Source organism: Desmodus rotundus, chromosome 1, assembly GCF_022682495.2.
Source record: "Desmodus rotundus isolate HL8 chromosome 1, HLdesRot8A.1, whole genome shotgun sequence".
NCBI lineage: Eukaryota > Metazoa > Chordata > Mammalia > Chiroptera > Phyllostomidae > Desmodus > Desmodus rotundus.
Genome location: NC_071387.1, coordinates 190,455,497 through 190,472,421, shown reverse-complemented (window position 1 = coordinate 190,472,421; position 16,925 = coordinate 190,455,497). Strand labels below are relative to the sequence as shown.

The window sequence follows — 16,925 nt, the reverse complement described above, 5'->3', positions numbered from 1 at the left end:
TCAGTACTTCTACCCTGTGCTGGGATCCGGAACTGGGACAACTCTGGCCATGTGTCTCTCATCTTCCTTCTGGGACTCACAGATAAATGAATACTTCTTATGGCAGTGGCAGAGTATAAGAGGAAACACACAAAGTCTCATGAAATCTCAATGCAAATATGATATTGACACCATTGCTTCCAAATCATTCTATTGCCAAAGTAAGCTAGAGGCCCCTCCTGGTGTGAGAAACATTCCAAATTACGTGAATTGGAGAGGAGAAATGTGTGGCCAGTAATGCAACCTACCTCCCATTTAATTCATTTCCCATTCTTTGACTAAAATAGGTTACTAAGAGATGAACATACAATGGTAATTAATTGGAATACTTTGTTCATTTTATATTTATTTTCAAACCTAGGCTATAATGAAATTCTAATATAAATTAATCTCTGACATCACCTTCTATCCTAAATTGTTTGTACATGTAGCCACAAGAAATTTCATTATGCATTGATTTTTTTTTTCTGCCAGTGTACTGTAGACTTCCCAGACATCATTGTTTTGTCTCTCTCTTTTTAATCACTGTATTTTTACTGTCTACTATTTATGGAATTTGGTAGGTATCTTTAAATTTAAAATTAAACTAGGCATAACACTAAGGACAAACTGAGATTAAAAAAATTGATCTCAGTTCTATGGAAATACAAAGTTTCCAGTCAAATCTTAAGGACCAAATATAAATTAAATATATACATTTAAATATTTGAATATATTTAATTTAATACTTCCTTTGTGTGAGTTCTATATTTTTATTATAATATCAAGTTAAAAGAGATTTCTTTATTTTCTTACCTAGATATTTCATCGACTACAATGATGAAGATGACCGATTTTTCAATATTGATGCTAATACGGGGTCTATTGAGACTACAAAGGTCCTTGATAGAGAAGAAACTCCATGGTACAACATCACAGTTGCTGCCTCAGAAAATGGTAAATGACCTGACTTTATGTATTATAGGAACATATGTCCCTTCTTATACAAGAAGATTTATACTGAGATTTTCTCATAAGCAGGTATCTTGCCAGTTTTATTTTTCATGCTGGGATCTAAGAGAGTGCACAGAATGTATTCGATACAATTTTACTCATTGTCAGATACAGTGAATAAATCATTTACCTTTTCCCTTACTTTAATCCTGGCATAGTGGTGAAAAATGAGCATCATGGACCCTTAGTCCTCATGCCTGAGACCAAGTAGCTAGTTCTCCTACATGTGACACTTCCTGTCAGGTGCTCATGCCTCACTTAGCATGAAGTCACCAAGGGGCTAGAAAAATGGTCCTGAACACACGTCAGTTTAGAGGGAAAAGAAATGAAAATTTGTCCTTCTTCTTGCATAATTTTCTCCATGCAACACGCCTCCTCAAGCTTTGATTAACACTGAGAAAACTTACAGTAAAAGCATTACTCTTGGAATTTCCACGGGCAGGTCTAATCCCTCTTCAAGGCAAGTTCATGAGGTGTAGCTGAGGAGGGCTCATGTTCTTTTCCCCCAAATAATGCTCTGTGTGTGCTTAACACCTAAGTTCAGGAAAAGAAACATAAATATCAATAATTGCCTGTGAGTTTAAAAAGTGGTATATGACTGTGTTCAAATAAAATTAGAATAAAACAAAGAAAATTGATCTATTGTTATAACAATGAAGTCCTTTTTTACATATCAAGTGATAAACAAAAGTCTGTATTACCCCAAATACAGACTTGTTTACAGAAAGTATGTATAGATTTAGAAAAGATTTCTAGGTGCTCATGAAAGAACTATACATATATTGAGAGTCAGAATACTCACCGTGGAAAAAAGTGCTGTGTAACATGAAATTATGCTTTCTTCTGCCCTCAGAGGGTATGCCCCTCCCTGCATGTGCCCATCCCAGGAAGTCACTAATCCAGATCAGCAACTTTCTCTAGGTCAGCAACTTTCAACCTTTTTTTTTTTTTTTATCTCACAGTACTTATAAACTAATTAGTAAAATTTTATGACACGCCAAAAATATGTATGTTGTATATTTTGCCAATCTGACCCAAAAAAGGTATAATTTTAATTCATTCAAAATGCATGGCTATTGCTGTGTTGGGTGTTGTCATTTTTTTTTCATTTGACAATCTAGGGGAAAGGAGGTCAGTGCCCCTGAGTCAGGTATTGTGTGGTTTAAAAATCTTGCAGCCCACTAGTGTGCTCAGCACACCGGTTGAAAATCACTACTCTAGATGTTTTAGTCTGTTCAGGCTGCATAACATAAGCTGGGTGCTTTGAATGACGACCACTTATTTCTCACAGTTCTGGAGGCTAGGAAGGCCAAGATCAAGATGCTGGCACATTTGGTGTCTGGTGAGGGCCCACTTCCTGTTTCACCCCTGGCTGCCTTCTACAGGTGTCTTCACAGGAGAGAAGGCAGGGAAGTCCTCTGGGGTCTCGACAATAAGAGCACTAATTCCATTTATAAAGCCTCCTCCCTTATTCCCTAATCATCTCCCAAAGTCCCTGCCTCCTAATACTATCAAGTGGGGGGTGGGGGTAGGTTTGATATATGAATTTTGAGAGGACATAAACATTTAATCTGTAGCAACCCATTTACTTGTTATTGCCATTTCATATTTTTAAAAAAGCATATAATGTGTGGTCCTTTGTGATTGGCGTATTTCATTTAGCATAATGTTTTTCAAAGTTCATCCATGTTGTAGCATGCATCATTAATTCATTTTTCTTATTGCTAAAAAATATTCCATTGTATGGGTATAGCACATTTTATTTACCCATTCACAACTTGAACAGACATTTGGGTGTTTCCCACTTTTTGCCTACTATGAAAAAAGATGCTATGACTATGAATGGGGGTGTTTTGTGCAGACATGCGTTAAGTTCTCTTGGGCAGCCCTGGCCAGTGTGGCTCAGTCGGCTGGGCTGTCCTGCATGGCAAAAGGTTGCCAGCTTGGTGTCCCTGTTGGGACACGTGCAGGAGGCAACTGATCTGTTTCTCTCTCGCATCGATGGTTCTCTCACTCTGTTTCTCCCTCCCTTCCTCTCTCTCTCAAATCAATAAGCATGTCCTCAAATGCTGTTACAAAAGTAAATTTTAAAAAAGATTGTGCAGTTGTTTTGGAACAGGCTCCATGTACAGAATATGGAAGAGGATTATCCTTGAAGAGGATGTTTGTCAGACACAATAGAAGTTTATTTTAAAATAACTTGAAGTCTAACTCCAGAGGTGTTTTGTTCAGAAACCGTACATTAGATTGCTCTAAATTTCACCTCAGCTCAAATAATATTTGTATCGAGTAGAAACTATTTTATGTCTGTGCATGAGTTCAAGGACACCATGAAAATTATGTGCAATCTTTACCAAAGGAAATGCCCATGTTTACTACAGTAGTGTCACAAATATATACTTACAAAGTTTTTTTAATACTATTTGCTAGTACTTCAAGTGGGAAATGTGTTAATACACATCTACTGAGTAAAAGAGTACAGTAAACTGTAACATCCTGAATTTTATGGATGGTAATAAAAAACCTAGAGACACCTCAGTGAGCAATAATAAAATGTAAATTAATCCTAATCATAGACAAGTATATAGAATGAGCAGTAGTTAAGATTTTATAGCCGTGTTGTAAGACTATGTTTGGAAAACTGCACATTCCAACACTGATTGCTTAGCCTAAGTGCCTGTTCAAGATCGCTGGAGGTTCTTCTGTGTACAATTGTTTGTAAGTTTTAACCTCAACATCAGCCATGTTATCAGAGTATTTTCCAGTGTATTTTGTTTTGGAAATGCATTTGATACTTTTTTGCAGGCCATCTTTTTAAAAAGCACTATGTGTCAGAACACTTTTAGGTTCACAGCAAAACTGAGAGGAAGGGACAGAGGTTTGCCACATACCCTCTGCCCTGTGCATGCTTGGCATTCTCCACCGTCAACAAACCCCACCGGGAGGACACGCTTGTTATAACTGAGGAACCTATGTGAACACATCACAGTCACCTGAAGTTGATAGTTTAACTTTGTGTTAATGCTTGGAGTTTTATGGGTTTGAAGGAATGTATAATGGCATGGATTCATCTTTATAGTGCCATACAGAGTATTTTTCTCTGTGCAAAAAAATCTTCTGTGCTCTGTGTGTTTATGTCTCTCCACTGCAACCCCTGCTAACTACTGATCTTTTTATTGGTTCCACAATTTTGCCTTCTCCAGAAAATCATATAGTGGGAAACACAGAGTATGTAGATTTTTCAAATTGATTTTTTTCACTTAGGTATATACATTTAAGTTCCCTGCATGTATTTTCATGGCTGGATAACTCAATTGTTTTTAGCACTCAATAATATTCCTTTGTCTGGATGTACCACAGTGTATTAATTTACACACTGAAGGACATCTTGGTAGCTTCCAAATTTCAGCATTGATAAATAAAGCTGCAAGAAACATCCGTGTGTAAGTTTTTGTGGGAAAGAAGTTTCAAGCTCCTTTCTATCAAGGAGTACAGTTGCTGCACCTTGTCGTCCACACATACTTCAGTTACAGGTTTCTCAAAAAGGCCGGGCTGTTTCAGTAATTTTGTAATCCTTTCATCTCTCAATGCCCTCTACTCATTTTGTTCTGCTTTGCAAGTAGCTCTGTACTTTTAATAACTATTTCAAATCACACAACATCTGTGAAATCTTTTTCAACCTCGCAGCCAAATTGTACTGCTCCTGTCTTTCTATTCTCCAACTTTATGCGTGCCTTAAACATCCTCTTATCACTTATTAGTCTTAAATGTACTACCTGTTACATTTTATGCTAATGTTTTCTCTCTCTACTAGATTTTGAACATCTCAAGCATAGGAATCAGGTCTATTTTGTGATTGGTTAATCCTAGAATTCCAAAATATTTAGCTATTTTCCTGTATAAAACTTGGTTAAGAAAATTTTGTTACATACATGAATATTCCTTGCCCCTCAATTTCTCCACCTTAACTGCCCAACCAACTTATCACGCTCTATACAATTCAGTGGTTACTCAGCTATATATTTCTCATTTCCTTAAACTGTCTTATTTCTTATTTTTCTGTACACTGAATGCAAGAATTGGATTCCACCTGCTCAATACACCACATCGCAACTGTGCCATTCATTGCTTGCATGGCAGTTGTGCTTCCAAAGGAGGAAAGTCTTGAGATGCCACATTATTCATTCATCTGATGAATCTGAAAGAGTCTCCTGCCACCAGATCTCACAAAGTAAACAATAACAACTGGACATTGTTGCATTTATGTGAACATTTGCCTGAGTTCTGTTTCACTTTTACTTTATTCCATTTATATACATTACTCAGTCCAGACACCAGTGTTTCAGGCTCCTTATTAATTCAATTTTGTTTGGGCATGTCTTTCAATTTTCAGGCAAATATGGTCAAAGATTAGGATGCACAAATTTCAAATTTAGTCCAGTTATTAGTTTCAGGTGATGAACATTAAATTTAAGATCTCATGAACTCATTCCTTGTTGCCTTTTAAACTGAGTTGAATTTTTGTTAACAGCTTCATCCAACAATACAAAACTCTGTTACTGACGAGTGGGTTGTTTGAAGTTCCTTCAGCTTCTGTACGATAATTTGCCATTGCCAGCATGCTCATTTTGTTACATGAAATTTGTCTTCCACAAATTTGTCCACATTAAGCAATTTCCCTTAGCAGACAAAGCAGCGTCACCGACACGTTTTCCTTACCACACAAAGAAATTGATATTGTTTTAATAAGCATGAACAAAAGTAATAAAATAATTTTCTAACATATTTGTTCAGACATGTATGTGTCCGTATTTTAGTTACCTACTTTTATGTAACAAATTACTAGGCAATATCCAAAAATAATTCAATTTCTTCTAAGGTAAAATAAATTTATTGGCCCATGTACCTGTAAAATTCATACATAAATTTGGATTTAGGCTTACTTTGATCTGGTCTCTATATCCATTTTTCTGAGATTTTTCCTTTTTGTATTTCTTTAGATCTCATCCTTTGCTTTAGTGTTGCTATGTTATAGTAACAAGCAACAAATATTATGTTAACTTATAAAATAGTCACAGTGTTACAGAACAGACCCGGGGGTGGTGGTGAACAATATACTATTACTGGAAGGACCCCCCCTTTCTCTCTGGGGATCCCCCCCACCTACTAGGTTTGCCTTGCCCACCGCCAGAGAAAAGACATTTCTCAATGCCAGAGATTGGTGAAAAGGAAAGGAATTATGTATTTAAAAGTTATAAAGACTTAGAGTAATGACTTAATGTCTTCATTAAAATACTAAAGTCCTTTAGAATACGCACAGATGCACAGTCCTTCCTTCTCCCTCTGCCCAGTCCGGGGTACCGTATCTCAGGAAAAGAAGTAGAAGTCCATGATTCAGGCTCCTGGCACCATCAGCTCTGTTGCCGGCACGGGGTCCCCACTCTGCCAACACTGCGTAGTCCTCTCTCCCTCTTCTCCGCCAAAGCTGTGTGGTCCTCTCTCTGATATGGCTGCTGCGCCTCAGTTTTATCCCAGTGCCCATCTTCCTCTGCAGCCCCATTTCCGACTCCTCCTACAATCAGTTACACCTGCCAGCATCCCCATATTCTTCCAGCTTTACTGGGCTGCCATAGTAAGTCTGGGCAGGTGTGGCCCCATGGCATGGAGCCCATCTTCTCCAAGCTCTCACACAGGCCCTGTAACCAGGGGGAGTTGCTTCCCAGACCCATCTTGGGTGGAAGTCACTCCCATCCCCCTGGCTCAAAGCATGGCCACAGCTATTTAACATATCTATGAAACCAGCCAGAGGTTATAGATACGTTAAATGACCAAGCCAGGGGTTAGCTGCACAGCTGTTGCTACCCAAAACAGCTCTGAATGGCCCTGCTCCATGCTTCCCATCCCCCAGCTCAGGCTTGTGGGGGTGAGGACATCCTATATATGTTTACTTTTCTAATATTTCCTTGACACCCTGAGTTCTGGACCCCATTACAAATCCCTACTTGGGGCGCCCCTCTTGGCTGCACCCTGTTACAACAGGATGAATGAATGCCACCTTAAACTGGGGTAAACTCATTCATAACCACAGTGAGATAAATTGTCACTTTGAATAATCATTAAAATGGTTGCTCCTATTAGGTCACTTTTACATTTTTATTTACTACCTTTAAAAATTGTAACACATAAAATGTGCCTATACTTTGATGAATTATTGTTGCAAAACATATGTGTTTGTCTACCTTGGCTCGAGATCATCAGGGCGCATATTTTGTCTTCACTCGCCCTCACTTACACTCAAACTTCTTGGGTTCTACACGTGAGAGAGCTTTGGTGAGGTGATTACAATATCTACACATTCTATTTTTTTGTTGTTATTTAGTTATTAACACAATGTGTTGATATATTTGAGGCCTTATCACAGTATGCCCATATCAGTAAAAGATTCTGAAAGAATTAGAACAAATGTGTTTAGTCAAAAAAGCAAAAACCTTGAATAACTGAAGCTATTATATACAATACTGCTAGATGTCTATTTTATAGTTTTCCTGTATCCTCAAATGTTTAATACCTGTCCCAATGCCCTTACATGAAACAACTAACCTTGCTTCTCTAATGACTTAAAAAATAAGAAAAATCAGCAAAATGTTTCCACAGTTTTCTGCCCTCTGGTCTACAAATATAATTACCGCTATAGGCTTCAATCCACCCAGAACCCCTTCCCGCAGGCTGCTGTGAGTAAAGTCCCCAACCGTGGTTCTGACAACCTCTCAAGTATGCCCCGGGCCCTGTCTTCTCTTGCTCACTCAGAGACATTGACCTTAACCGTTTCTCCGCTTTCCTGCATCTTCATTTTCTCTGCTCTGACGCATAATTTTCAGTCCTTATAAATAGGCTTTCACCCCTGTCTTAAAATAAAATTAACTCTCAAAATCAAGAACTAAAACCATACCTTGATCGAGTGTTTCCCTTTTAATCCAATTGTACTATTGTATATCCTCTTCCAAAAACCCCTCACAGAAGTTGCTTATAGAGTCACGCACAGCTCAATGACAGGGGTACATCCTGAGAAATTCGTCCTTAGCAGTGTATCCTTTGTGTGAACATTACAGAGCGCTTACACAGGCCTGGATAGTGTAGCCTGCTGTACCCCCAGGCTACACAGTATGGCCCCTTGCTCTCCAGGGGAGGAAAATACATTTTTCCTCTACACTTCTAGGTGCTTGGCTACAACATCCCTGTAAGAAAATATTAATAGGAGAAAAACAAACATGTTTAATAACATGTATCCCTCCTGCTGACATGGAAGAGAGCCAGGAAAACTGAGTAACTCACCTAACTGGCTGAAGCCACCTTAAATATCATTTCCAGCTGAAGACAAAAGATGTTGGGGGCGGGGGAGTCAGTTTTGGAAGGTTAAGAAGCACAGTGAAGGAGAGTAATGTTGTTGGAAAGATTTTCCTACTTGTCTTCCACTTTGCTAAGAGTTCTTAGAGATAATTCATCCTCCCCCCACCCATAGCCAGCGGGACAGTCTTACAAATGGAGATTTTCCTTGCAAATGTAAATATTTTTTTTTTACAAAAGGTAACATTTACTTGGTTTCCAGATCTTTTCTAATGTCTGCTGTTTCTTAAAACTTACCAATGAAAATAAATAAATATATTTATGCCAAGTAGACATACTTTTGGGTGAAAACCTATTCTCCTACAGCCCCTGGGCTACAAATATGTACAGCATTTTTGTGTACTCAGTCCTACCCAGGGGAGCCCAAACTTCCGGCATTCCTGCACCACCTTGGAGGAAGAGCTGTCTTGGTCCACACATTCAATATATTTCAACACGTAATCACACAAAAAATCTCACAATGTTTTAAGTAAATTTATGATTTTGTGGTGGGCCACATTCGCAGCCGTCTGGGCCGCAGGTTGGACCCCCCTGCGTGTAGGCAGTTGGAACAGGAACACAGTGTTAAGTGTTCGTGTAACGCGTTGTGCTGCATTAGGGCAGCTATGTCACTAGGCACTAGGGCTTTTTCAGCTCTGTGAGGCCCTCCTGGAACCACCCTCATACATGCAGTTCCTCTTTAAGGAAAACGCTGTCACAGAGCGCCTGACTGTATTCATGGTCTGCGCTCTCTTGCACCATGCTCTTTAAAATCCACTCTAAAAACACTCGTTTTCATTGCTTCACCAAAATTACTTTTGTTTTCCACATTGCAAAAGCTAAAGTATAACTTTCACTCAACCGTTTGTTCAACAAAGCAGCACCATTTGGCAAAATTGACAATTCCTTCAAGAAATAGGTTCTTTCAGTGGCTTAATGGCACAATATCGCTAGATTCTCTTCATCCCTCACTGGTTCTTCAATCTCAGTGTGCTGGTCCGTGTGTCTCTCTCTCTCCACTCACTGAATTGTGTAGCATGCTGATTTTCAGACCTTAGACCTGCCTGGAGTATTTGCCTAAGTAATCTCATTAAGGCTAATGGATTTCTATAACATTTATACATAGATACCTCTCAAACTTAAACCTGCAGAAACTTGGTTACTTTTCCCTTGAGTTTCACATTAGCCACCCTAATATCTCCTCTTGAAGGTCTCAAGCTCAGAGTGTGCCAAGTAAATATTTTCCTTAAAATCCATATTTTCTCTAAATGTGCTCCTCCAGAGATCTTATCCATCTCAGTAATGATGGCAATAATCTTCAGATTCCTCATGTAAATCACTCGGAACCCTGTTCAGCACCATTTTTCTCTTAAGCTCCACAATCAATTTTTTTCAGGAAACTCTGTCAGCTATACTTTGAAACATATTCATAAATCAACCACTTTATACAATTTCCATTGCTCCAATTCCTGTCCAAACAACCATCACCTCCACTGGAGTATCTGCTGTAGCTTCTTGTCTTTTAAACTTGACACTAGCCTACTTTAACCTATTACCCAGAGAACTGCTAGAGTGTTCTTTTTAAAATCATAAGCAATGCCAGTGCAGTCTCTTTTAAGTAGGATAAAACACTTGCAAATAAATTAAGGTTACAAAACACAACACTCACAATGAGCAAACCAAGGTAAAATCGCATACATCCTGCCAAACAGAGTAAAAGTAAAGGGTATCTTGATTTTGCTTTAGTTCTTGTATATGATTCTGAACATATTTTAGGTTATTTTTATGAATATAGACTGTTTGGGCTTTTGTGTTGTTTTCATTATATATACTTCTCTGTTTTTTATCCTATGTTCATAAAGGTTTTGATTTATGTCTCAATTATTATTTTATTATCAGTAAAGTCTTTACGTTATTTTAGTAGGTAATGATGTGTAATATTTAAGGATACTGAATCAGGAGTTAGGCTGAATTGAAAAATTTTTTCTATGTATTACAAGCAGCTTGGGCAAATTATTTTACAAAAAAAATTATATAATTTCTCATTTTTAACAAAGGATTTCAATGAGGATTAAGTGAAGTGTCTTAATCCAGTATTTGCCACATAGTGACATAATAAATGTCAGCTCTTCTCATTATCGTAAATATGGGCACAACATATGCTAAATTCATATTGGTCATTACTTGATATATTTCAGAAACTGAGAGACAAAATTTTAGTTTGGGTACCACTAGAAAGTTGTACACATGAAAAAATTGGGAGTACATTTTTAATAAATTATTATATATAATGATAAAATCTTGTATTATGTAGACATTGAGAAAATAATTTAACAAACCACTGTTAAAATAGATTCATTAAACTTACTCTCTTAACTATGATTTATTTCATATAAAATTTACTTACTTGATGGCCTCAATCAACTGTATGCTAATAATGAATAGGATACTCTCCGGGATGCATAAATGTTTTATTCTCCTTCACTGCTAAGGGATTTTTTTTTAATTGGATAATATCAACAAGTACTGAAATGTACAAATCTTGTTACATTTCAACAGGCTTTACAAATACACATTGCCTGGGTAATTGCCTCCCTAGCCAGGTTTTCCTAGCCTCAGAGGTGTTCTCCTTGACAGTCAATGCCCTTACTCTTTACCCCTCAGTGATAACAATATTGGCATTTTTTTGCCACTTCTAGAATGTCATATGAATGCAATTACAAAGCAATATGATTTGGGGAATTTATATATTTACTGTATAAGTATAATTTAGCTGCTTTTGAACAACAAATTTTTTTGATTTATTCACATTATTAATAACAGTAGTTTCTTGTTTATAATTAATATTACATTATAGATATATTATTACTTGTTAATGTTCCTATTGATGACTCTTTTACTTGTTTTCTGTTTAGGGCTATTATTTGTAAAGCTGCAGAAAATATGTGTACACAAGTATTTGTGTGGATATATGTTTTGATTTTTCTGGATAAATACTTAAGAGTTGAATGTTTTCCAACTAGAACAGGAAGAGAACCATAGAGATGGAGATCACATGGAGGGTTGTCAATAGGGGAGTAGGAGGGAGAGAGGGGGGGAAAGGTACAGAGAATAAGTAGCATAGATGATAGGTGAAAAATAGACAGGGGGAGAATAGTGTAGGAAATGTAGAAGCCAAAGAACTTATAAGTATGACCCATGGACATGAACTATAGGGGGGGAATGTGGGAGGGAGGGGGTGGGCAGGATGGAGTGGAGTGAGGGGGGGGAATGGGACAACCGTAATAGCATAATCAATAAATATATTTTTAAAAAAAGAGTTGAATGTTTTCATCACAAAATATCTGTATACTCAGCTTTATGAGCAGGAAACACTGGAATGCGTGCCATTAGGCCACAAGTGGCTACAAGGCTATAGTGTATTTGTAATTGTACAGGGCATATAAATAAGGCTGCTTCAACATGGAGAGAGACCGTCTCCATCTAGGAAGAAGGATTTCCTATACCCGCATTTGGACTGGGTGCAAGGCTGCTCAGTTCCAGAGAACAACATGAGCAAGACAGGGGTGGGCCGAGAAAAGAAGGTGATGGGTGAAAATAGTCAGATGCTCAGTTGTTTTTTTCTAGTCCTTCCTAAAGATGTAGTTTTTCCAGAATCTTCTTCTACAAAATGTTTTTTGGGTTTTTTTTTTTTCCTGATACATGAAGGTTACTTCTAACCCTGCCTGCTCAGAAAAGGAGCAAAGAACTATTTACTACATAGGGACAATACGGCTCCTATTACCAGTGTTAAAATGTTCTTGCCTCAGATTTATAGAACAGATTGCTTCCAACTTCTTTTAAAAGGTGAGCAAATACCCGGCTGAGAAATATTGGGTTGGCCAAAAAGTTCATTTAGCTTTTTCCATAAAAGACACATTTTTCATTTTCCCCAATAACTTTATTGATTTGGATATTTTGAATATGTCTCCTGCTGGTATAACATTGATCCTTCTCAATTGATGTCTCAATCTCATCGTTATCAACTTCAACTGGTTTACCAGACCACAGAGAAACATCCAGTGAGAAATCTCAAGCATGAATCTTTGCAAACCACTTTTCACATGTTCGAGCGACTTCCTCATACACTGCACAAATCTTTTATGTTGCATTTCATTTGCATTTTCATTTATCTTGAAATAATAGAGCATAACATGATGAAAATGTTGCATACTTTCTTATATCTTCATTATTAAAATGACTAGACAAAAATTCATCAATATTGATTTTTTTAATGCACACTGATATGACAGATGTTACGATACAGTCTAACACAATTGTTTCAAATCAAATTAAAGACAAGTGGTGCTTACTACTAGAGCCATCTTATGGAAAAAAAAAACAAATGAAACTTTTGGCCAACCCAATCTAAAAATTGATGAAAAAAATTCATGGGTAATAGATACAACAGAAGAGATATATTTATATTGTGGCAATACTAAGGCATGAGAAGTTAATGGTAACTTTGGCGTTGTCAAGATAATAATTTAAACTCAGTCAATATCAATTTTTAATTTACAAAATGGGAATTCAGAGTGAATATCCTCTTTTAGTTTTAAACATTAGAAATAAAGATCAAATAATGGCCAACATTAGCCTGTTGAAAAGCTGTAGCCATGTGTTATTTTTATAAGATGTCACTATACATAAGTAAATACTTCAGTAAGCATGTCACTAATTTTAATTCCATAAAACATGTATAATATAAAAAGTTAGTATAATGTATAATCATCACATTATCTTTTATTGTATGTAAACAAACAAGTTAATGCTAATATTATTATAAATGATACTAGTAACAAAGAATATTAGTTTTAAGATATTTTATAACATTTTGTATATTTAGTACAGTATTGAGTATTCAGTATGACAAAGATTTTCAAAGCAATGTTTTAACACATTGTTATACTTCAGAAGTAGTGTTTAAGAACATCATTCTCATTAATATATTGTTTAATTTCACATGTTTTCAGCTTTACAAAATTTACTGTGCTTGGATACAGTTTTCTGAGACATTTCTTTTTTTTTTAATTTTTATTGTTATTCAATCACAGTTCTATGCCTTTTCTCCCCATCCCTCCACCCCACCCCAGCTGAACCCACCTCCCTCCCCCACCTCCACCCTTCCCCTTGATTTTGTCCATGTGTCCTTTATAGTAGTTCCTGTAATCCCCTCTCCTCACTGTCCCCTGCCCACTCCCCCCTGAGACATTTCTGAAAAAAAATATTTTTATTGCCCCTTTGTTGCTAAAATTGATCTATTCATTGTCCTATTGTTATTTAGTTATTTTCTTTATAGTATAAATATACCACAGTTATTATAATTATCCAGACCCTTTTCAGACATTTGTAGTTTTCTGTTGTTGTTTGTCCCATTATTTGTTCTGGTGGTATATGTGTTCAAGAATTTCCCTACAGTATATAAGCCAGAGAAATTGCTGGATCCTGGGCATAAGTATATGGAACTGTACAAATTGTATTTGGGTTACTTTAATTAATAAGCATTCCCATTGGTCTCTGTCCGATCCAGCATTTGGAAAAACTTTGTCAAACTTCTTAACATTGTATCAGTCTGTTTGGTGTTAAATGGTAACTTAATTAGATTAATTTGCATTTTTAAAACTACTAATGATGTAGAAAATTTTTCATGTGTTTATTAGCAGTTTAAATCACCTAATTTGTTAAATGTTACTAATATTAGCTATTTTTATATTCTGCTGGCTCCTTTTTTCCTATTTCTTTAATTCATTGTGTTATATATTGTAGATACAGATTCTTTGTTAGCAAATACATTTACTCATTTTGTGAATTTTTCCTCTTTGTGGCATATTTGGAAGAACTGATAAATATCATACTTGAATGTAATCAATTGTATCAGTGCTTCCTTTGTGATTATTAGTGCATTCTGTGTTCTGAAAGTTTTCATGTACCTTAATATATTTTAAACTACAGTTTTTCCAAATTATGTCTAGTTTTATCTTAGTTATATAATCTCTTTATAAGTATTTAAAATATATTTTTGTGTATAGTGTAAGTATGGCCGTTTTATGATGAGATGACAAGTTTCACTAAAACCATTTTTTCATCCTAATTTCCCCACTGGCCTGAAATAACATCCTTACTGTATATAAAATCTCTATGTATAGTGACTCTGTGGTTGGTTCTTTTCCATTTCTGTTTGTCTCTCCCTTTGACACTATCACATTGTCTTAAGTTCTAATACTGCATAAGACTTGATAGATGGTAAAGTAAGTTTCCTTTTTGTGCTTCTTCATACAAGTCTGGATAATCTTTGTTCTACAAATCTTAGTATCAGCTTTCAATTTCATGAATAATTCTCATTGGGTTTGTATTAGATTATATATAATATACACATTAATTTGGACAGGCTAGCTTGATTTATGATTTGGCTCAACTTCTTTAGATCATCTTTAAATTCAATAATGTATTCTGCATATAAGTTTTACATATACTTTATTAGGTTAAGTTATAGGTTCTTATAGCTCTGTTCCTTAACTCCTGTTAGTTTTTCACCATTAAGAACCATGTATATTGTAGTTTTATTTGTTGTTGGTTGTTTAAAGTTTTCTTAATCAATTTGAGGGAGTACATTTTTATCCCTCCTTTGCTAAGATTTTTGTTTGTTTTTTTTGTTCTGTTTTGTTTAGAATGTATGAATATTGCATTTTATTTCATAGTTTTTCTGTAAGTTTTGAGATAATTACTTTGTGCTCTTTCTCCTTTTTTTAATTCATTAAATTTGTGGATAACTTTTATGCTTTTTTTATTTTTTTCCGTAAGAAGTAAATGACTCTGTGTGTGAATAACTTCACTTTCTATTTTTGCCAAGTTTATTTAGACTTGAAACCTTAAACTTTTTAAAGCTTGTGTGATTATTTTTACCAACTGCTGTGCTTTTCTTGGATTAATGATAAAACTGATTGTTCATCCCATAAGACTCTGACAGCATACAATGAATTCTGACAACTTTCTCCCACTCCAGTTCTGAATAACATGTAATTTCCTTGATATGACAAGAAATACCGTTTCAGCATTCATGTCATGCTTTGGTGTTCATTTTTCATCTTTCGCTAAGTTAATGAGTTTAGCAAAGAGCGCCATCATGAAGTTGTCTTTTGCCAAAAGTCCTGCCGCAGCAGATGGAGCCGGTGACGAGCGACAGCATTAAGGAGATTTGTTTTAAACCAAGACTCTGAAGTGTGCGTGGAAATACTAACTACACCCTGTGTGTTTTGCAGACAATCCTGGTTTGCTGAGCCATGTTACAGTGGGTATTAAAATTCTGGATGTCAACGACAATCCGCCTGAACTTGCCAGGGAATATGATATCGTTGTCTGCGAGAATTCTAAGCCCGGCCAGGTAAGTTAACTGTTCACTTCCTCTCATTTGAATAGGAAAAAAAGCACCTTTATTTCTATTACTCTTTTTCTTTACATTTTTATTGAATTTATTGGTTAATAAAATTATATGGCTTTCGGGTATGCAGCTCTATAATACATCACCTGCACATCGTGTTGTGTGCTCACCACCCCAAGACTTACGTGTACTCCTCAAAACCCCCGTGTTATTTTTGTGCTCAGTGAAAATAATTTTAGAAGCTTTATTTTAAACACCAAATAGAGTTTTTGAGAATCATAGGAAATAAGTTTTCTCCAGATCCCAACTGTAACTCAGAAACTAACTCATTCACGCAGGCATTTATCATGCCAATGACATCATGTTGAGTGCTTTGTGCGTAGCCTGGTGGTAAACGAGGAGGAAACACTGAGCATTCCTGTCCTGGCGGAGCTTTGAGACCAGACTGCGGAGAATGGACTAGTTCATCTATTTTGGAAGGCATGAGGGAGTGTGTAACCAGTGTATGATCCTCATAAAAAGAGATTATTATATTTTATCAATGTGAAGAGTGTGTATGTATTAAGAAGGTGGGAAAGCAAAGGAAGGATAGAGGACCTTGAAAATGGGACATCGGTGTCAGTATATCATGGCACCTAGTTAAAGGAGTATGGAGATTCTGAAGGGAGGCCAGGGTGGCTGAGGCACATAGAACAAGTGGGAGCTTGGAAGGGAAGTGCATTTATTTCTCTTCTCTGCTGCATGACAAACTACACAAATTTAGCAACTTAAAACACTTATCATCTCATAGTTTCCGTAAGTTACATACGTGCTCATAGCTTAGCTGGGTCTTTGCAGAGGTCTCCCAATCTCCCAGGGCTATATATAATCAAAGTCTCAGTCAGGCCAGTGTGTTTACCTGGGGCTTGGAGACCTCTTCCAAGCCTACAAGGTTGTTGGCAACATGTAGTTACTTCCTTCCATAGACTTGAGAGCTTCGGGATTTTCCTCAGCTCGTCAAGGTTCCTGAGAGTTCAGAGATGCCACCGTAGTTTCCTGCCATGTGGGTTTTCAAAATATAGACATTTACTTCACCAATCAAGTAAGAAATGTT

The 16,925-nt window shown here is 36.5% G+C and overlaps 1 protein-coding gene across 5 annotated transcripts in view; it reads left to right on the top strand.

Annotated features, from left to right (window-relative positions):
* Window positions 1–16,925, top strand: part of LOC112321026 (cadherin-18) — a 591,686-nt gene that overhangs the window by 538,809 nt on the left and 35,952 nt on the right. For all 5 annotated transcript variants that reach the window (XM_053914028.1, XM_053914024.2, XM_053914025.2 and 2 more), the window contains 2 exons: window positions 839–975; window positions 15,714–15,835. In XM_053914028.1, the coding sequence (XP_053770003.1) occupies window positions 839–975; window positions 15,714–15,835 (259 nt within the window). The remainder of the gene's footprint in view (window positions 1–838; window positions 976–15,713; window positions 15,836–16,925) is intronic.